We start from the raw sequence: 22,956 nt of genomic DNA, 5'->3' as shown, positions 1-22,956 counted from the left end.
CTCTGTTGATTTGCTCCCCTTGTACTTGCTAACAGCCTCTCTTTTCCTTCTCATTGTATCCTGAATGTCTCTGGTCATCCATGGTTCTCTGGGCTAGTTACCTCTCCCTATTACCTATTACCTCTTCCTATTACCCTAGAGGAAACGTGTTGGGCCCAATTGTGCCCAATGTATTCACCGAAACTCCCAGCAAATACATACCACCACCTTCTGAAGGGCAACTAGTAGGGGTAAGATTCTCGCTTCAGGGTTTGCGCTACATGAAAGGGCAGCACGGTAGCATTGTGGATAGCACGGTTGCTTCACAGCTCCAGGGTCCCAGGTTTGATTCCGGCTTGGGTCACTGTCTGTGTGGAGTCTGCACGTCCTCCCCGTGTGTGCGCGGGTTTCCTCCGGGTGCTCCGGTTTCCTCCCACGGTCCAAAGATGTGCAGGTTAGGTGGAATGGCCATGATAAATTTGTTGGGTGGGTTTACTGGGTTATGGGGATAGGGTGGAGGTGTGGACCTTGGGTAGGTTGCTCTTTCCAAAAGCCGGTGCAGACTCGATGGGCCGAATGGCCTCCTTCTGCACTGTAAATTCTATGAAATTCTAACCAGCGACTCCCACATCCTGTATGTGAAATTTTAAAAACTAAATTTTTTCAGCTGCCCAAAAAGAAATAGTGCCATCATTGATGGCGTGTTCTTTTTATTCCTCTACATCAACAGAAATAACATGCAGAGAAGTAGTAAATTACAAAGAAAATTGAAAGGGACAGAAATAGATCAAAATTGTAAACCTGCAAAATCCACTAAGCTCCCATTTTAAAAATTGATCCTGTAAAATGCTATAATAACTTGGGAATCAGTTTGAATGTGAGTAGGTTGCCACCCCTCCTCTCCCTCAGCGGGTGGAGGGGTTTTGTCTCAATGTGGTAGATGGGGAGTAGGGGGTGGCAGGGGTAGGAGAACTTTGCTGGATTTGGTGCAGGTTACGCAATAAATTTCTGCCAACTGTCCAGAAGCTTCTCATGTGCAGCTGCATCTTTATTAATAATGAATGAGGAACTTTAGTATTCAACAGTGCATGCTTGTTACAAATCAAAGTGCTGAGGTGAATGTTATACAGTATTTGGTTTTATAAAATCTAAAGAACTGAATTTTTTTAATGTAACCTGATAACACTTCTGAAGTATTATAATTAATAATAATCGCTTATTGTCACAAGTAGGCTTCAATGAAGTTACTGTGAAAAGCCCCTAGTTGCCACATTCCGGCGCCTGTTTGGGGAGGCCGGTACGGGAATTGAACCCGCGCTGCTGGCATTGTTCTGCATTACAAGCCAGCTGTTTAGCTCACTGTGGTGCAGTGACAGTGCGCTGAAACATATGGGTATCAAAATCTATAGTCCATTTTTTAAAAAAATGCAAACAAAAATAGGTTATTAAATATGTCAAATGAACATTACAAAGAGGATTAGTGAGCGGGACAGCAGCAAAGGCTAGAAGCCAGAAACTGATTCAAGGTCACCCAGAAGAGATTCAACAGGTCAGGTTAAGAGTGACGGCCAGGCTATGATTCAAATAGCAAATAGATGCTTTTGTTGGAAATTTCCTTTGATTAGTTGACATTGGGCATAAGATCAGTGTATCCAGGAATGTTGCCGATTATCCATCACAATTATTTCCGGGACAAGAGGAGAGAAATGAACTTTGATTCAATTCCCAGTCTGTCATGACGAACTGATCTCAGCCTGACTGTCAGTCGGGACACCACAATTGGCCTCGGTGCTCTGAGCTCAGGAAGTTAAAGTTGACCGGAGTTCCAATTCTGGTTATTATGCAGCAGCCCTTACTGAAAATGCAGCTTGACATCGAGCAGGGGCAAGAGCTAATCTATTCCCCTGTGAAGCCTCTGTGCTCAAATAGATGGGTGTTACCAAGCATCAAGGCTCAACTCTCAAATTTCACACTTGAATAATGGTTACTTGGATGCGATTCTCAAAGTTCCCAGCATAGAGCTGGAAATTGGATTCAGCTGAACTGACAGGTTTAAAATTGATGGAACAAAAATGGAGAGACCAACGGATTTAGAGTATGATTTATTCTGTACAATAAATAAGACAATTTCTAATGCCTCAACCTCATGCGCGAGGTTGGGGTTGATACACTTGAAGGTTGTGTGTAGGGCGCACCTCACGGGGGCGAGGACACTTGAAACGTCTCGCAAGATTCAACGGAATCTCATGAGGCGTTGCGATCTGGATCTTGCTCTCACTGGGTGAGATCCAGGCATGGATACTAAAATGATCAATTAGGCTCATTTAAATATGAGCTCAACCAATTCATCCAGGATTCGCCGGCCTCCCCAGCGAGGCAGCAACTGGGCGCTGGTTCACAAAGTCATTAGCCAAACTGGGCGCTGGTTCACAAAGTCGTTAGCCAATTGTGATGGCACCTCAGGAGGTCTCGCTGGGGAGTTGAGGCCCCTGGGTGATTGGGCACTGGGTGTGGTGGTACCCGAGCACTCCCCTGGCAGCTGGGCACTGCTGGCCCTGGCCCCCTGGCACTGACAGGGTGTCTGGGTGGTACTGTCAGGCTGGCAGGGGCTCTGCCAGGGGTGCAGGCTGGTAATCCCAAGGTGCCAAATTGCCCTTGCCAGGGGTCGGGCCTGGAGGGGCCTTGTCCAGAAGAGGTGGGGTGAGGCGGCGGCTCGTGGACCTCGGAAGAGGTAAGTTGGGTGAAGTGGGGGTGTCCTGAGGCTGCGGTCAAGGGTCAAAAGATCGGGGCTGCCTTTAAAAATGACTCCCCAATCCATGAGTAGTCTTTCTGTTTTTGCAAGCTGACCCCGCCAGTGCAGGAAATGACTTAAAGAGTGACTTTGATGAGGAGATCCTCACTGGGGTCAAATGAAAATGAAATGAAAATCGCTTATTGTCACACGTAGGCTTCAAATGAAGTTACTGTGAAAAGCCCCTAGTCTCCACATTCCGGCGCCTGTTCGGGGAGGCTGGTACGGGAATTAAACCTGCGCTGCTGGCCTTAGTCTGTTATACAAGTCAGCTATTTAGCCCACTGTGCTAAACCAAAAAAGTGTCATGCGTTGAGCAAGACCCCGCTAAACGCGCCGTTCAGTAGACTTTAACTCGAGTTGGCTGAATCGTGCCGAATGTAGCACATTACGTTCTGCTTAGCAAGATAATCAGGAACACATGATGCACCTTGTATATTTTTATTGGGTAAACTATTATAAATATTATGAAACAGAATACATCTAACAATTAGGAATATAGATCATAATTATTTTATTAATTATCTTGAACATGTGCTGTTAGTCTTGCCAAAATTGAAAATGAGTGCAGCTAAAAGGGAGGGTACAATTTTGTGGCATTGATATGCACATCAATTGTTGATGAAGATTGAATACAAGCAGTTGGTCAACACTACATCTATTCCATATTGGTCCTTTACTATATATACTTTAAACTTTAGAATAACACTGGATAACAATGATTTCCAACACATATAACCAGTATTTTATTTAAGAATTTGATAGTTGAGTGCATGATTAAAGGACAGAATATTGTGTTCATATTTTATGAGCAAATGCTTTATATTTACATTTTGATTTAATTTTCCACACTCTTTTCTGCCATTTCAGTCATGATTGCCTGCTTTTATCATCTTTTCTAAGCTCTGAGTTTATGTTAATAGAATTCAACCTGGTCTCCTACACCATAGAATCCCTACAGTGCTGAATAAGACCATTCGGTCCATCAGGTCTGCACCAACTCCCAAAAGAACACTCTACTTAGACCCACTCCCCCGCCCTATCCTTGTAACTCCACATATTGATCATGGTCAATCCACCTAACCTTCACATCTTTGGACTGTGGCAGGAAACCAGAGTACCCAGAGGAAACCCTCGCAGACATGGGGGAGAACATGCATACTCCACAGTCGGCCAAGGCCGGAATTGAACCCGGGTCCCTGGCGCTGTGAGGCAGTTGCTAACCACTGTGCCACTGTGCCGCCCAATCAATGGAAGTGCTATCATAAACTCATAGAAACCCTACAGTGCAGAAGGAGGCCATTTGGCCCATTGAGTCTACATAAGACATAGGAGCAGAATTAGGCCACACAGCCCATCGCGTCTGCTCCACCATTCAATCATGGCTGATATTTTCCTCATCCCTATTCTCCTGCCTTCTCCCCATAACATCAAGAACCTATCTATCTCTGTCTTAAAGACACTCAGTGATTTGGCCTCCACAGATTCACCACCCTCTGGCTGAAGAAATTCTTCCTCATCTCTATTTTGAAACATCATCCCTTTAGTCTGAGATTGTGTCCTCTGGTTCTAGTTTTACCTACTAGTGGAAACATCCTCTCCACGTCCACGCTATCCATGCCTCATCCCCGTAACCCATACCCTAACCTGCACATTCCTGGACACGAAGGGGAAATGTATCATGGTCAATACACCTAATCTGCACATCGTTGGACTTTGAGAGGAAACTGGAGCACCAGGAGGAAACCCACGCAGACACAGGGAGAACGTACAAACTCCACACAGAGAGTGACCCAAGGCAGGAATTGAACCCGGGTCCCTGGCGCTGTGAGGCAGCAGTGCTGACTGCTGTGCCACCATGCCGCTCATTGGAGACGTACACACATTTTCCCCACCTCCTCATTATGAGGGCTGGCTAAAAAGCAACTAATTTTATTTCATGTCGAAATGGCAGAATTCAAGCACAAGCCAGCACCGGAACTCAAATGTTCAGCAATAGCGTGAGGTTGTCATTCCTGAGCACCTAAGTCAATGTTTACTCCAGGATGACTTAAATTATGTAGGAGTTTGAACAAGTGGTCTTCAAGTCTTCACAAGGACTAAATAAAAAGACAAACCACAAGTCATTCATGTATCTCACAAAAGAGCATTCTTTTGTTTCTTTATCTTCCTTCAGATCAGACACAGATGACAAGCATATGAGATTTTCTATTTCATTAAAAACCCATGATTATTTTATTGTTCCATATTTTCTCTATTTGTAGCTGGTTTGTAATAGTTCCGGCATTGCCTCATACTTCAGCAAATGCATTTTATTACTTCAAAAAACATTGCATGCATTGATAAATACCAAGTAAGGTTTTCAACAGAGGACATAATTTAAAGTTAAACCTCAAATCTAAAAAATATACCAGAGAAATTTGACTGGCTAATATCTGATTAATAATTACAATGACAAGTATATTTAAAATAAGCATTTGAAATTATATTGGGTGAAATAGAAATAATAATTTGCATATTTAACATTGGACATACTTGCAGTCACCCTGCACATTCTCTATCCTCATTGGCATAGCAAACAAAGTGCTCTTTTCATATCCCTCTGGTGACACAGGCTAGATACAATCTGTTCAGCAACGTGCTGTGAATAGAGCCAGTTGTTTTAGCCAAGTGTCACTGTTAAACACACAAGAATCAAGGATGGCATATTCTTCCTTATGCTTACCAAGCAGATAGTTTGACTATTGATGATACACCAAAAATTGCAGCTTTGTGAGGGCTTTATATGAACTGTCAGTTCCACTGGTTGCAGTTGAACAGAAGGGCAAGTTGTGAAGATGTGGCCCTATGATCAGAGATGGTCTAATCCAATGGACTGCATAATCTAAATAAATATTAACATTGTAAGCTAAAGCTATTGTGCAACTCATTCTTCAATGTCTAATCAGTAATCTGTATTCTGTTTACAGTATTCCTATTTCTTTAGACTTTTAAATCAATAGTGGTTACATTTTATCACCCTTGAGTTTTTCACACAGGGCTACATCTTCTGTCAAGACAAAAGTCCTTGTAGCTTTCATTCATATCAAATAGATAGCGCATATCAGCAGTGACACATTTGTCAGTTACCGTTCCAGTCTGCAGAAATCTTCCATGAGCCATCAAGTCGTCATCTTCCTCATTTATCACTCCCTCTTTGTCCTGCTGTTCATTATCTGAGTCTCTGAAGTCTTGAATCAATCTTCCTGTTTTTTGGGATAGATCTTCTGGCATGTATATTTTGTCTGCTCTGCAATACACATCAGGGCTGTATTGTTCTATTGTATAGTAATTGTCTTCTTCGTCTTCTTCTTGACAAGAGCTCCCCTTGGCACTCTCCCCATCAGACTGGGATGATATTTTTATTCTGCTCTTTTGGGAAAGGTCGAAGGGCTCTTCCTGCTCAAAACTGCCCATTAGATCATTCTGTACAATTCCGATCCGCCCTCTCCGCCTGAAGTCTAAAATTTAGGCACATCAACAAGATCAACAATCAAGACATCCCACAAAATGTTTTACATCGCTCGATTAAACATGGTAGATAATAATTATACTCTAATATTGAATTAAATATTTATCATTTAAGTGTTCAAAATTAATGGTTCCATTTGTTAAAGTTTTGAATTGCAAAATAATTATTGTACATAATACCTAATAATGTATTATTAGGACAATCCTCATTGACTACATTTTCTAAATCTCTTTGTTTTAATTGACCCCCTCCGCCCCTCTTTGAAGTACCAGATCATTGTTGATGGGGCAGGGCACGGGGTGACATGATGGAATGTTGTGGAGAGGAGACTCAAGGCTGCCTTTTGAGCACTAGGAGCACTTTTGCTCCTCCTGACTTACAGGATGCCAAAAGTTAAAAAATAAAATGATTGTAGTTGATAAACCATGAAAGCTGGAAAGCAGAATTAAAAACTAAACATTCTAAAATTATCTGTTAGTCACCATCTCACAGACAAAATGTTAAGCTAATCTTTCAGATACAGATCCTTCACCACCCAAAACATTATAAATATTAACCTAGTTTAAATTTCTATAAACTCATAATTTATCAAGTCGGGAAAACCGAGAAGTATATAAAAAACAAATAGCAGGTTTTAATTGAACGTTAGAGTTTTTTTTATTTACACCCATTGTTTCAACATGTTTTTGCCTTTGTGATCCTACTCTTTGAGTACAGGATTTGATTGTTTTATTTACCTATCTCAGGGTCACAGTAAGTACAAATGTATTCATTCACAACTGGAACAAAAGGGAATAAAGTGCTATAAATAATAGGGCACATGAGCTTGAGTGTTTGATGTTAATCTCTCTTTGTCGTGACACTACAAGCCGGCTGGAAATAGTTTAACCTGTCAAATTATTTCATCCACTCTGGTCTATATTCTGATTAGAATGCAGTTTTGATTTATTTATTACTCTGCCTGATTTAGTTGGCCTGGATAATTGTACTTTATAGTGTTTTATTACAGAAGATGGCAACAGATTATTGATAGAGAAGAACAGCCAACTTTGTTCTGGTCAGGGTCAGTACATAGTTTCTACTGTAAGGGTCAATAATAGTTACCATCACTTTCCAATTCACAAAACAGACACGCAGTAGTCAGGATGTTTAGAGAATAAGAAGAAAAAGCAGACAAGTGGTAATATTTTATATTGAAATATTAATTAATTGAATAACCATCTTCATCTCAGGGATTGCAACAGTTCAAGAAGGCAGCTCACCATTACGTTCTCAAGGGCAATTAGGGATGGGCAATAAATGCTGGCCTAGCCAGCAACACCCACATTCTGTGAAATAATTTTTTAAAAAACAACTATTCATCAATTTTAAACGTTCGCAATTTAATTGTCGGAAACAAATCTTATGAAGTTACCTATACAAACTATTGGTGATAAATAAGTAAATGTGCCACGGTTATATAACTCCATTGCTTGGCATTTTCCTTTTTCTATCTTCTTTTTGATAAAACCTTAGCGATGGTAACATAAAAACTGCTGTAGGCTTTATTCTTTACTGCAGGGAGGTTATGTACCAAGAGGACCAAATATTCAACCCCCATAAAATGGTCCTCTGCAGTAGGGATGGCAGGAAAATGTAATCCATACAAGGAAATGGGCCAGGATTAAATAGCAAAATGTGGAGGACAGGTTTTACAGGATAACCTTTGAGCATTAGAAAATATTTACACATGAGCTTCCTCTGGAGAATAAATGGGTGGAATAGAGTAAGACCATAAGACCATAAGACATAGGAGTGGAAGTAAGGCCATTCGGCCCATCGAGTCCACTCCACCATTCAATCATGGCTGATTTCAACTCCATTTACCCGCTCTCTCTCCATAGCCCTTAATTCCTCGAGAAATCAAGAATTTATCAACTTCTGTCTTAAAGACACTCAACGTCCCGGCCTCCACCGCCCTCTGTGGCAATGAATTCCACAGACCCACCACTCTCTGGCTGAAGAAATTTCTCCTCATCTCTGTTCTAAAGTGACTCCCTTTTATTCTAAGGCTGTGCCCCCGGGTCCTAGACTCCCCTGTTAATGGAAACAACTTCCCTACATCCACCCTATCGAAGCCATTCATTATCTTGTAAGTTTCTATTAGATCTCCCCTCAACCTCCTAAACTCCAATGAATATAATCCCAGGATCCTCAGACGTTCATCGTATGTTAGGCCTACCATTCCTGGGATCATCCATGTGAATCTCCGCTGGACCCGCTACAGTGCCAGTATGTCCTTCCTGAGGTGTGGGGCCCAAAATTGCTCACAGTATTCAAAATGGGGCCTAACTAATGCTTTATAAAGCTTCAGAAGTACATCCCTGCTTTTATATTCCAAGCCTCTTGAGATGAATGACAACATTGCATTTGCTTTCTTAATTACGGACTCAACCTGCAAGTTTACCTTTAGAGAATCCTGAACAAGGACTCCCAAGTCCCTTTGCACTTCAGCATTATGAATTTTGTCACCGTTTAGAAAATAGTCCACGCCTCTATTCTTTTTTCCAAAGTGCAAGACCTCGCACTTGCCCACGTTGAATTTCATCAGCCATTTCTTGGACCACACTCCTAAACTGTCTAAATCTTTCTGAAGCCTCCCCACCTCCTCCATACTACCTGCCCCTCCACCTATCTTCGTATCATCGGCAAACTTAGCCAGAATGCCCTCAGTCCTGTCATCTAGATCGTTAATATATAAAGAGAACAGCTGTGGCCCCAACACTGAACCCTGTGGGACACCACTCGTCACCGGTTGCCATTCCAAAAAAGAACTTTTTATCCCAACTCTCTGCCTTCTGCCTGACAGCCAATCGTCAATCTATGTTAGTACCTTGCCTCGAATACCATGGGCCCTTATTTTACTCAGCAGTCTCCCATGAGGCACCTTATCAGAGGCCTTTTGGAAGTCAAGATAGATAACATCCATTGGCTCTCCTTGGTCTAACCTATTTGTTATCTCTTCAAAGAACTCTAACAGGTTTGTCAGGCATGACCTCCCCTTACTAAATCCATGCTGACTTGTCCTAATCCGACCCTGAACTTCCAAGAATTTAGAAATCTCATCCTTAACAATGGATTCTAGAATCTTGCCAACAACCGAGGTTAGGCTAATTGGCCTATAATTTTCCATCTTTTTCCTTGTTCCCTTCTTGAACAGTGGGGTTACAACAGCGATTTTCCAATCCTCTGGTACTTTCCCTGACTCCAGTGACTGTTGAAACATCATCACCAACGCCTCCACTATTTCTTCAGCTATCTCCTTTAGAACTCTAGGATGTAGCCCATCTGGGCCCGGAGATTTGTCAATTTTTAGACCTCTTAGTTTCTCCAGCACTTTCTCCTTTGTGATGGCTACCATATTCAACTCTGTTCTACTGTCTTTCCCACTAGGGTCTGCTCCCAGTCGATTTTCGTCAGTTCCTCCCTCATGCCCCTGTAGTTACCTTTATTTAACTGTAACACCTTTACATCTGATTCTACCTTCTTTCTTTCAAATTGGAGATTGAATTTGACCATATTATGATCACTGCCTCCTAAGTGCTCCCTTACTTTAAGATCTTTAATCAAGTCTGGCTCATTACATAACACTAAGTCCAGAATGGCCTGTTCCCTCGTGGGCTCCATCACAAGCTGTTCCAAAAAGCCCTCCTGTAAACATTCAATGAATTCCCTTTCCTTGGGTCCACTGGCAGTATTATTTACCCAGTCCACCTGCATATTAAAGTCCCCCATGATCACTGTGACCTTGCCTTTCTGACATGCACTTTCTATTTCGTGGTGCATCTTGTGCCCCTGGTCCTGACCACTGTTAGGAGGCCTGTACATAACTCCCATTATGGTTTTTTTGCCTTTGTGGTTCCTCAACTCTACCCACACAGACTCCACATCATCCGACCCCATGTCGTTTAGTGCTATTGATTTAATTTCATTCCTAATTAACAAGGCAACCCCGCCCCCTCTGCCCACCTCTCTGTCTTTTCGATAGGTTGTGAATCCCTGGATGTTTAAATGCCAGTCCTGAACCCCCTGCAACCATGTCTCTGTGATGCCTATCACATCACACCTGCCAGTCACAATCTGGGCCACAAGCTCATCTACCTTGTTCCGTACACTGCGTGCATTTAAATATAGCACCTTTAATTCTCTATTGACCGTCCCTTTTTGTTTTCTTAGTGTGGTGGACCTTGGTTTACTGAGCCTTTCCATACACTGTGTCATATTTTGTGGGATGGGGACTATTGTAACCTCTCCTGAGTTCTGTCTTTTCGTGCTTTTTTGTATTCCTAAGCAGCTACGCTTCCCACTGATTACTTCACCTCTTGGTTCCCTGACTTTCCCTTCCCCCCCAATCTTTAGTTTAAAGTCCTATTGACCACCCAATTTACTCTTTTCGCCAGAACACTGGTCCCAGCTCGGTTCAGGTGAAGACCATCCCAACGGTATAGGTCCCCCCTGTCCCAAAACTGATGCCAGTGTCCCATGAAAAGGAACCCCTCATTCCCACACCACTCTTTCAGCCACGTGTTAACTTCCCTTATTCTTGCCTACTTATGCCAATTTGCACGTGGCTCGGGCAGTAATCCGGAGATTATGACCCTTGAGGACCTGTTTTTTAATTTGAATCCTAGCTCTTTATAATCTCTAAACAGGTCCTCTTTCCTAGACTTGCGTATGTTGTTGGTACCGACATGGACCACAACAACTGGATCCTCCCCCTCCCTCTCCAGTATCCTTTCAAGCCGGTCAGAGATGTCCCGCACCTAGCACCGGGCAGGCAACATACCATGCGGGACTCTTTATCCTGCTCACAAAGGATACTATCTATCCCCCTGATAATAGAATCCCCTACAACTACAACTTGCCTATTTACTCCCTCCCCTTGAATGGCCTGCTGAACCATGGTGCCTTGGTCAGCTGACTCATCCTTCCTGCAACCCTGTTCGCCATCCACACAGGGAGCAAGTGCCTCATACCTGTTGGACAGAGTCAAGGGCTGAGGCTCCTGAGTTCCTGACTGCTGGTTCCCTTTACCTGCCTGACTTGCAGTCACACCCTGCTGTCCCTGGCCACTAGCAGGATTTAAACTACTTACTCTGACAGGTGTGACTGCCTCCTGAAACACAGTGTCCAGGTAAGTCTCCCCCTCCCGGATGTGCCTCAGTGTTTGAAGCTCAGACTCCAGCTTATCAACTCTGAGCCGGAGCTCTTCGAGCAGCCAACACTTCCTGCAGATGTGGTCGCTGCAGCTCGCAATGGGATCTGCCAGCTCCCACATCAAGCAGCTCAAGCATAAGATAGATTGCATGTTGTGAAGGGAGTGCCTTTGCTTAATATTTTAATGTGTTATCTAGTTTTCACTTATGCCTTTTTACGTTCAAGTTTCTTGCTTTGCTCCATCAGTCTTCAATCTGTGTCACCTTTGTGTCAATTTTTTAAAAATGTATTATTTTGTGAGATGTGGGCGCCACTGGCAAGGCCAGCATTTATTGCCATCCCTAACTGCCCTTGATTTGAGTGGATTGCTGGGCCATTTCAGAGGGCAGATGGGTTTCTAATGGCAATCGACAATGGATTCATGGGGCAGAATTTTCTATTCTGGGCCTACGTCCTGTGGCTGGGGCGGGAACAGGGTGGCCAGTGCCCAGGGCCTCCACCATAGCACTACCTTTCAGTGCAGGATGTGGATGAATGACCTTGTCTGTTCAACCAGGATAAGTGAACTCTCAACTACTCGCACTCACCTCACTGCATGGTAGAAGGGGCATGGACCTCAGTGACAAGGGCACCAGCCATGCGGCCCATGCATAAAAGATCTACTGAACGTGATAAGGTGATGCCTCATAGTCTCACTGCAGTCTATCTAGTATGTAGGTGTGAGTCCCTGACCATTCTACACTGAAAGCTCAGATGCTGTCTGGGAGGGGAGTGGGGAAAAGGGGTTAGGCATTCAGGGCACCAGAAAGCACCTCTAATAACATGCCTCTGTGAGTCCTAACCTTCTATCTGCATGGGCTCACCACTGTAGTGGGTGCTGCCCCACGACCATCAATCAGATGGCACACAACCCAGTGGGTTACTTGTAAGACTGGAAACATGAAAAGAGTACTCGAACTCCAATAAGACACAACAGGAGAGAGAGGGAGAGAAAGACAGAGAATGGGATGGGGTCAGCCTGACCTCAAGAATCCCACTCACATCAAGGAGCAGGCAGCCTGGCTGGTTTGGGAGGAACCAGACTGAGCTAGTGCAGATGGAGAGGTGAACTGGCAACCTCCATCCAGTAAGGATCCATGCATAATATAGTCACATAGAAACCTCGGGGTCATGCGTTCCTCCATGTCGGAGGCAGCTCACGTAGTCACACGATCTCTCCTGTCTCACAGGTGCCACCAGGAAAAGGGCAAGCAAAGAAAGGGTAGTCATGTCCAGTAGTTCCTCCAGGCCACAGGGGATTGAGGACATTAGGAGGAGGACAAAAATGCACCTGTAGAGGCGTCACAGCAGTTACCTGCATCCTCCACCAGTGCAGAAACACACACCTTGGTGGGCAGTAAATGTAGTTCAGGCAGGGTCTCACATTCTGTGGTCACTACACGGACACCTGCTCGCAGCAGGAAGAGGCAGGGTCAGCCAAGCTCACCAGCACTGGGACGAACCTCCATCACCTTCCGATTCTGCATTTCTTGAACTAGCCTAGTTATAGTGAGTTTAATAAAATCCCACAATATGTTCACATAATTCTCGTATTTTTATAGAGCAATTTGCTGTTTTAGTTCTTTGCAGCATAATTCTGGAATTAGATTTGCACCCATTGCATTACATTTCCAGCCAAGCTATCTCAGCGAAAGGCTTATCTTGTAGGGTTTTCTTACTTTGCCTCCCAGCTGTCGATGGCATATAGAAAGAAATGGTCAAATAAAATCCTTTCCAATTGCTTCTGTGGTGCAAGATCTCATGAGGTAGCATGCCATTCCGTTCATTGTGGAATCTTCAGAGAGCAGGAGGGAAGAAGGGGAAAGATGAGGAGATGGGGAAAAGAAAGAAATGGAGAGAGGGGTAGAGAGAGAAAGGGAAGAGAAACAATGCAGGGGAAAGAGGGAAGAAATGTGGACCAAGAAAGGTGAGAAAGGACAGAAGGAAAGATACAATAACAAGAAAGACAGAGGAGAGAGACAAGTATTCAATGCTCTGAATCATTCAGGTCAAACACATTTTCTGTTATATGGGTTTACCACATTCTGAAAAGAAGTCTGATAATTCATTAAAACCTGCATTCTTACTTTGTGAATCATGCCCTCCATCCATTACTCCATGTTTAACCTTCATATGACGGGTAAGATTTCCCTTTAGGGTAAATTTGCTGGGACAGTACAGACATTTGAATGGTTTACTGTCAGAATGCAGGTGCATGTGTCCCATCAAATTGTGCATCCGGTTAAACTCCTTTCCACACAACTGCCAATAAAGATGAAAAACAGTTGTCATTAGGTTTAATTATTAATATCAAAAAAAGTAATGTTCTATTGAGATGCTAAACAAGACAAGGACAGATCTAAGACTGGAGAATGCCACCAAAAAGCTTTACTATGGCTTAAGTCAGACCTCCAAGTTCTATTGCCAGAAACGGGGCAGCTTTGATGGGTGGAAGACATTTGCCCCCGGGTCCTTGATCCTGAGGAAGGTCTGCTGCTGTCCAATTAAGTGCCTGAACGGCACATGATGCAGTGGGTCTTCTTGAAAAGAGGCGATGTGGGTCTCTCGGTAGTTTTCCAATCAGCGAATGAGACCCCATCACCTCCATTAAATTCATCCCAATGTAACTCATACCTGAATAATAGTGTAGACAAATAATTGGAGACAGTAATTTCTGACCGTTTTTTGAAGCTTCACACTGGCACATGTTGAAATTCCTCGATATATCTATTTATTTATCTACATACCCAACACGTGATCTATTTATATATAATTGGAATATCGAGCAATATATCTATTTGTTTGTTTATCTATTTATGCCTGTCTACCTATCTCTTTATTAGGCTGAATTACACCAAAAATGAAGAGAAATGTGGCAGGGAAACTGGCAGGAAAATGCTTCTCCTCCAGAACGCCACCAAGAATCTCCTCCTTGCAGGAAGGGACCTGATTGTCCAACACTTGGCCATCCCTTTTCTTTTAAAGGACATTGATGGGGCATGGGTGAGTGGGCAGGATGCAAAAACTCCCTTGCCTCTTGCTTTCACTGCCATCAATCCGAGGAGAGGGATCAATCAACATTCTGGGATGGCAGCAGAAAGCCTGTTGATGGCAACTTTGGTGGGGAATGGGCCCAGTAGTATACACTTTTGCCTCTCTTCTACCCAATTATTGTTTTGTTGTTGGCTTTAAATTAAACTTCAGTGCATGCCATCAGGACCCTTCTCCAACTCTTTGATTGCCATTTGGAAGATTTTTTTCTCCCCCTCTATTGGGAGGTGTGATTTCCCTGACTATCATTGGCAGTTCCTCTCCCTTTGCCAGAGATCTTACTGACAGCCTGATATTTCTAATGAGCTGTGATCCAGGAAAATGGGCACTGCAAGTTGGGCCAGGAAGCGGAGATTCTGACCACCCGACCTCCAGCAACAAACTTGCCCCAGAGGGATGTTCAGCCCACAGTCGAACATGTAGATTGAGAGACATGGGAAAATTAGCTGGAGGACCTCAGATGAGATAGAAGTGGCTCGCGTGTGGTCTCTGGCCTACATTGTGAGCATCAATGTCCTGGTCATTGAGTAATTAGAGAAAAACAAATGCTTGAGGCACAAACCTGTTGGCTGAAACATTGCTAACTGCCATGTAGTTTGTATTTGCTGCTACAGCCTATTGCTTTAAAATGACTGTAGCTCCATGTCAAGTTCCCAATCTTCAGGTAGAGGCACTGAGTAAAAATCAGGAACTTTTCACATGTCAGAGACAAGACACCTGATACTGCACTTGACTGCCTCCTGGTGGTTGCTGAGTATTGACAAAGAGCTGCCCATAAATCATTGCATCATGAGAGAAAGACCTCATACAAAGGGAGAAAGTACTGAATTACTGAGGGACTCAAACTCGAGGTCCAGACATCTCCAATGTTAGTAAATCCTTGATCGTTGCTTTGAAAATATCTCTTGAAATGGTGCAATTATTTCAATGAATGTAATTATCAATAGTTTAAGTAGCATTTCAACCATCTGCAGTCAGTGATTTAGTTTCAATTTGTATGTTTTTACAACTCACAGTAAGACGTAACATCAAACATCTAAACTTAGTGCTAAATCCCAACGTTTCAAATCTCTGGGAGTAGGAGGTTATGAAACAATGCTGCTTTCCACACCATGAATTCTTTTGGAGAGGTTTCCGTGTTCTCAGAGAGAGAGGGAGCAAGTCTGTACACTGTCCAAAAGGACCGTGAGAAAACAGGAAGTTTTAAGGAGTACAAGAGAAAGCGAGATGAAATCTATTTGCAGAAAGTTCCTTGGGGACATGAAACTATTGTTAAGCAGGCAGTCAGCGCAGCGATATCCTTCCTTCTGCTGAAGAGGAGCTTCATGCCAAAAGGCATCTATCTGGTCACTGTTTTAACCCCTACCAGGGTCAGTCGCAAGTCTTAGCCTATCTTCATTCATTCTTTAATCAGCTGATAACATTTTTTAAAAATCAAGTCTAAATTGATGTTAATTGTCAAACTTATAGACATACATTTAAGAATGTTGTTAACCTTATCCTTTCCAACTTAATTGTTAATTTTCTGTTGTGCAACATAATCATCACTGATTTTGTACAGATTTTCTAACGCTGAATAATTAATTACAGCAATGGAAGGTAGATAAAACGTGTATTAACTGCAGGTTCAGCATAAGCAAAACATAAGCAAATAGCACCTCAACTTGCTGTCAATGTATGGTTTGTTTGTCCCTTTTAGTTTCTGCTTGTTAGCTCATCATGTGAATATTGTAGGTTAGCAAAAAACTTCCATTTTTTTAATCCTTATGCAAGTCACAGATAAGCACTACCCTTAATACCATACTTCTTTTCAAAAAGGATATTCATATCGTCAAAGTGGTTGAAAAGAACGTGTCACAATAATGAGAAAAGTTTCTGATCTTGCTCCCAATAAGTGATTCATGTTTGGAAGGGTTTGATAATATTTTCATGTTCTGGCCTAATATGTTCTTTTAAGTCCAGTGCTTTCTATGTTTGGACCGCTATGGCACACATGCCATTTTGTCAAACCTGTTTGGAGTGAAATTGTTCTGTGATATATTAGCATACCAATATGGTTTAATGTGTTTAAAGTTAATATTTCAGTGTTGTTTCACCCCATCAGTTGGGTACTGGACAGTTTTCTGCTTGTGAAAGGTATTGCATTAGGTAGTTGATAATTGGCTCATCATTAATAAGTTCCCACTTTGTTCTGTCTGTTTCTTATTTACTAAGTAATTTGAACTGTAATGCTTGTGATTTGTTCCTGGACTTTTTCCATTTTATATCACAGTCTGCTATAATAGCTCCAGGCATTCATTGTTACGTTGCTCAGATATTATCCTTCATTGTAAATGTTTATAATTCAATAAAGCTGTTTTTGTGCCCCTAAAATCTTTCTCACAAGGTGAGGTTGTCACAATGATTTGCTTACTTCATATATATTAAAAGGCAATTTCAGTTCCATGCACCATGTGGTCCATTTGAGTGCGAGAAAGAAAGACTTGAAATTAAATCCAGGTTGGCTCTGCATTTATAAAAGTATGTGAAAAGCAGTTGATAAAAGATTTGATTAAATGTTTAAAAAACTATCTGTGCAAAGTAACAATCTTCTAAGTATGTAGTGAGGCCTTGGAAGTTTGGCAAATACAAGCACCAAGTCCATATAACTTTTGATTTCTATCTCCATTTTAAATGCTTCATGTTATCAGCGTGCCGGGTCACCAGATAATATTTGCAGACTCCCTCATACAGAAAACAAATCTACTTTTAGAAAGTGTATTTAGAATCAGTTGTGCATTTAGTTACTGATATGTTTGTGCTTATTTGTGTCACTCAGCTGCCTGAGTTTCCATAAGGTTAATGTTGATAGCCTCAGCCACTGTTCATTTCACCACACCCTCATCATTGACCTATCAATAATCTCGACCAATCATGACTCATATTTAACATTCATAACTTCACCTCACTCTCACACTGGAAGCCTCACACCCACATCTCACAGCTTAGAAACATGCCAGCCATTCAACTATGACAGATACATCACCCAAGCAGAACATGTGGCACTCACTGACATGTCGGTCTCTCTTGCAGAGTAGCACACAACTGAAGACAGCTGGAGCTAACTTGACAAGGAAAGGAAATCTGGCATGCCCTAAACCCCCATGGAAATGAAAAATGAAAATCCCTTATTGTCACAAGTAGGCTTCAATGAAGTTACTGTGAAAAGCCCCTAGTCGCCACATTCCAGCGCCTGGTACAGGAATTGAACCGTGCTGCTGGCCTGCCTTGGACTGTCTTTAAAAGCCAGCAATTTAGCCCAGTGAGCTAAATGCGGTTGTAAACCTAAACCTCTGTCAGCTTGCTTCCCTGCAAGGACAGACTGCTGCCATCATCGTTGTGATTACCGGAGTTCCAAGGGAGCAGGCTCTTGCAGCAGTCCAGCAATCTGTCCTCCAGCACATTACTAACATCACTAAGGTGTCGCCCCAGAGGGCTGGGTAGCAGTGACACGGTGGAACGCAAGCCTGCTGTCATCTCTCAGTGTGACAGCCCTTGTCTTCCGCTCTGCCATTCTCCCTTGCTATCGCCTGCCAGCAGGCCAGCCCAGATTGCTGCTGCAATGGTGCAGTCCACAACCAGGCCTTCTAGGCTCAGAGCTGCTCGAGGTTGCCATCCATGGCCATGTACCGGCCATGCTGCAGTCACTGGGCTAGCACTATGTAGGAGCACTAGTCTCGGCTAAGGCACGTTGAAGACAGGCTCTAAGGGATACACAACGCTGATGAGTTTATGTCTGAATGCAATATGGCATATCCTCATTTATAAATTTGATTTTTAATATTTATTACTGGTAGCTTTAATTTTTGCATTGTGGCCATGTGATGGTCAATGACAGAGGGAAGGTAAAGTGCTAGCCTGTTGGGTATGGGAATTGGGGTTGCAGTTCCTGGTATCACACTTGAGTAAGCTCTTCACAGGCAGCCAGGCAAAAAGTATCTGGCTCGGATGCCTCCTCCCTTTCACTTCCTCAGCTACTATAGCTGATGGCAAACGTCATGTGATGTGTTGAGGTTATGCAGCAGGGAGCAAAATGCTATGAATTTAGAGACCACCTTGCAAAGTTCTGCTGGGCTCCTCCAGCACGGTCCAGGCATTGGAAGCGTTCTTTCAGCATGGCAATGATCTTCTCTCATGTGGCAGCATGGCTTTCATTGCTTGCATGCTCTGCATGGGATACGTATCATGGCCTCAGCCATATATTTCGTGGATAACCCTTCCCACCCAGTAGACACCCGTTGGTTTGCCATAGCGGTTGAAATGCAGAGAGCAAAATGGATTGCTAAAGAATGGAGGCCTCCTGACCTCTGCCAGGATAGGAGTAGGGTATTAAATTCACTGCCCATGCTCACACACCAGCTGGATGTTGAGGAAGTGGAATCCCTGGCGTTTTCAGCATTAGGCAGTGTTGTCACAAGGTGCCTGCATAGCAATGAAAGCCTGAAATCCTAGCAAAGCCGTGTGCACATTTCACCTCCTTCACTCTGGCAAGAGAGAATTAAATGATGTTATTGAGCCTCAGTGACCTCTCTTAAACAACAGTGTTACTGCAGATATCCTTAGCTCCAGCCTGGAAAGTTTAATTTGCATATTAAGTTAATTAACATGGTCACCGTCAGAGCCATTGGCAATGCAGTCTTTGCCAAGCTCTGAGGTTACAATTCAGAATGTATCAAAGAATTACAGAATGGTTTCGCACCGAAAGAGGCCATTCAGCCCATTGTGTCCCTGCCCGATCTCTGCAAGAGCAACTGACTTAGTCTCACTCCCCATATCAATGCAACATTTTTTTTTTCTGATAATTTGAAAGCTTTGATTGAATCTGCCTCCACCACATACTGAGGCATTGTATTCCAGACCCTAACCATTTCCTGCTTAAAAATGTTTCTCCTCATATCGTCGTTGCTTCTTTTGCTGACCCTCTTCAATCAGCGTCCTTAGGTTCTGGATCCTTCCGCCCGAGGGAACAGTTTTTCTTTGTCTACTTTGTCCAGGCCCATCATGATTTTAAACACCTCCATCTAATCTCCTCTTAACCATCTCTTCTCGAAGGAAATCAATCCTAGCTTCTCCCACCTATCGATATATCTGCAGTTCTTCATCTTTGGGACCATTCGCGTGAATCTTTTCTGCACCCTCTCTAATAACCTCATGTTCTTCCTAAAGTGTGGTGCCCAGAACTGGACACAATGACTGGGATTTAGAGTGGGCAGTGGAAGATTTTGGCCAGCTGTGAGAGAATTGGTAGGAGGCTCATGATGCTTTTTATCAGGAGGCCCGAAGCAATCAGGCAACATTGCACCTCCCTTTTGATTAAGCTCTGAGCAAGGCAGAAATCCCACCTCTGAGAGCTGATGGCCAATCGGAAAGCAGTATCTCTCCATTGCTGGCAACGCCCTTGGAGCGATAGCCATTCCCGGTACTCCAGTGGGGCTTTCACCACGGATCACCTGTGGATCCCGAGAGAGAGTTTGGGTGGGATAGAGGCACAAGGAACGGGTGGGTGGGAGTTCCCGGCGAGGGGGTGGAGGGCCGTGCGGGAGCAAGGGTCCCTCTTTTCTTCATGCTGGGTCTCTTGATTGGGCATGAAGAGCCTGTGAACATTGGACCTCTCCTCGTAGGCCACCAGCTAGCTGATAGAGTTTGCTGAGCAACGTCCCTGAATTACAAGTCTCCTGCCTGCTGCTGGTTGAATATCAGTGGTTGTGAGATGAGGCCCTTAAGTCTAAGACTCCCTATCCCAGACCTGATCAAAGGGAGGTGGGATCTCCACCCCATACCCTCCTGCAGATCACACGGCCACTTTCCCACGACCTTCAAACTCACTTGGTGGGTGCATTAGATTCTGCGCAATATTTCATAGAATCATAGAATCACCACATTGAAGAAGGAGACCATTCGGCCCATTGAGTCTGCACTGACCCTCCAAAAGAATACTCTACCTAGGCAAACTCCCTGCCCACCCTGTGCTATTCCTGTAAACAAGTCTGCACATCTCTGGACTCTAAGTGGAAATTTAGCATGGCCAATCCCCCTAATCTTTGGACTGTGGGAGGAAACTGGAGCACCTGGAGGAAACCCACACAGACATAATGTGCAAACTCCACACATTCACCCAAGGCTGGATTTGAACTCAGGTCCCTGGCACTGTGAGGCAGCAGTACTAACCACCGTCCACCATTCCTTTCAGTTGAGGCCTTTCCAGTGTTTTATACAAGCTTGTCATAGCTTCCTTGCTTTTGTACTCTATACTGCTATTTATAAAGCCCTTGGGCGGGATTCTCCTCTACCCGGCGGGGAGGGCCATACCAGCACCAAGGAGTGGCATGAACCACTCCGGCATCGGGCTGCCCGTAAGGTGCAGGGTTGGCACCGTGCCAGCTGGCGCGGAAGGGCTTGGCGCCGCGCCAACCTGTTCCGAAGAGCCTCCGCCGGCCGGCACGAGTTGGCACATGCGGGGGAGCACCAGCGTGTGCTGGCGTCATCCCAGCGCATGCGCAGGGGGGTTCTTCTCCTCGCCGGCCATGGCGGAGGTTGACAGCAGCCGGCGCGGAGGGAAAGAGTGCCCCCACGGCACAGGCCCGCCCGCGGATCGGTGGGACCCCATCGCAGGCCAGGCCACGGTGGGGGCACCCCCTGGGACCAGATCCCCCTGCGCCCCCGCCCCCCCAGGACTCTGCCGGCCGCCCGCAGAGCCAGGTCCCGCCGGTATGGACCTGGTTTGATTTACGCCGGCGGGACCGGCCAAAAACGGGCGGCCGCTCCGCCCATCGCGGGGCGGAGAATCGCCGGGGGGCTGCTGCCAGTGGCCGCCGACTGGCGCGGCGTGATTCCCGCCCCCGCCAAAACCCCGGCGCCGGAGAATTCGGCAGCCGGCGTCTGGGCGGCGGGCGGGATTCACGCCGTCCCCCAGCGATTCTACGATCCCCATGTTCCTGTATGCTCTATTAACCACATTCTCAACCTGCCCTGACACCTTCAATGATTTGTGCATATATACCCCCAGATCCCTCTGCTCCTGCACCCTCTTTAGAATTGTGCCATTTATTTTATTTTGCCTCTCCTTGTTCTTCACATCAAACTGGATCATTTCAGACTAAGCTGTAATGAATTTCACCTGCTACCTTTCTACCCTTTCCACAAACCTGTCAATGTCGGTTTAAAATTTAAAACAATCCTCCTCACAGTTCACAACACTTCCAAGTTTTGTGTCATCCATCAATTCTAAGATTGTGCGATATACAACCAAGTCAAGGTCATTAATATATTCAGAAAAGCAGGAGTCCTAACACAGATTCCTGGGAAACCCTACTGTTTCCCTCCCTCTAGTCCAAGCAACAACTATTCACAACCACTTTAATATAAAAGCAAAATACTGTGGATGCTGGATATTTGACATTGTGTGATGCAAATGTAACTTGCCACTTGTCAGCCAAAGCCTGGATATTGTCCAGATCTTGATGCATTTGGACATGGACTGCTTCCTTATCTGAGGAGTTGCAAATGGTGCTGAACATTGTGCAGTCACCTGCGAACATCTCTACTTCTGAGTTTCTAATGGAAGGGAGGTCATTGATGAAGCAGCTGAAGATAGTTGGGCCGAAGACACAACCCTGAGGAACTCCTGCAGTGATGTACTAGAGGTGAGATGATTGAACTCCAACCACCACAACCATCTTCCTTTCTGCCAGGTATGACTCCATCCAGCAGAGAGTTTTTCCCCTGATTCTCATTGACTCCAGTTTAGCTAGGGCTCCTTGATGCCATACTCGGCCCAATGCTGTATTGATGTCATGGGCAGTCGCTCTTACCTCACCACTGGGATCAGCTCTTTTTCCCACGTTTTAACCCAGGCTGTAATGAGGTCAGGAGCTAAATAACCCTGGCAGACCGCAAACTGAACGACTGTGAGCAGGTTATTGCTGAGTAAGTGCCGCTTGATAGCACTGTTGATGACTCCTTCCATCACTTTGCTGATGATGGAGAGTAAACTGATAGGGCAGTAATTGGCTGGGTTGGATTTATTCTTTTCTTGTGTACTGGACACACCTGAGCAATTTTACACATTGTCGGGTAGATGCCAGTCTTGTAGCTGTACTGGAAGAGCTTGGTTAGGGATCATCCGCTTGGCACTTCTGGCTGAAGATTGTTGCAAAAGCTTCAGCCGTGTCTTTTGCACAGATGTGCTGGGCTCCTCCGCCATTGAGGAAGGGATATTTGTGGAGCCTTCCCCTCCAGTGAGTTGCTTAATTGTCCACCACCATTCACGATTGGATGTGGCAGGACTGCAGAGCTTAGATCTGATGCGTTCATTGTTGAATCGCTTAGCTCTTTGCTGCCTATGCTGTTT

At 44.4% G+C, this 22,956-nt stretch overlaps 1 protein-coding gene across 3 annotated transcripts in view; it reads right to left on the bottom strand.

Moving 5' to 3' along the window:
- Nucleotides 1-3,267: 3,267 nt before the first annotated feature.
- The window catches only part of znf366 (zinc finger protein 366), a 79,669-nt gene continuing 59,980 nt past the window's right edge, over nt 3,268-22,956 (bottom strand). For all 3 annotated transcript variants that reach the window (XM_072516137.1, XM_072516138.1, XM_072516139.1), the window contains exons 4-5: nt 13,604-13,778; nt 3,268-6,270 (exon numbers count right to left, since the gene is read on the bottom strand). In XM_072516137.1, coding sequence (XP_072372238.1) covers nt 5,801-6,270; nt 13,604-13,778 — 645 coding nt within the window. In that variant the 3' untranslated portion in view covers nt 3,268-5,800. The remainder of the gene's footprint in view (nt 6,271-13,603; nt 13,779-22,956) is intronic.

The sequence above is a fragment of the Scyliorhinus torazame genome, chromosome 9 (genome assembly GCF_047496885.1).
Source record: "Scyliorhinus torazame isolate Kashiwa2021f chromosome 9, sScyTor2.1, whole genome shotgun sequence".
NCBI classification, from domain to species: domain Eukaryota; kingdom Metazoa; phylum Chordata; class Chondrichthyes; order Carcharhiniformes; family Scyliorhinidae; genus Scyliorhinus; species Scyliorhinus torazame.
The sequence above is the reverse complement of the archived record's forward strand: the minus strand, read 5'-3'. Positions and strand labels throughout refer to the sequence as shown.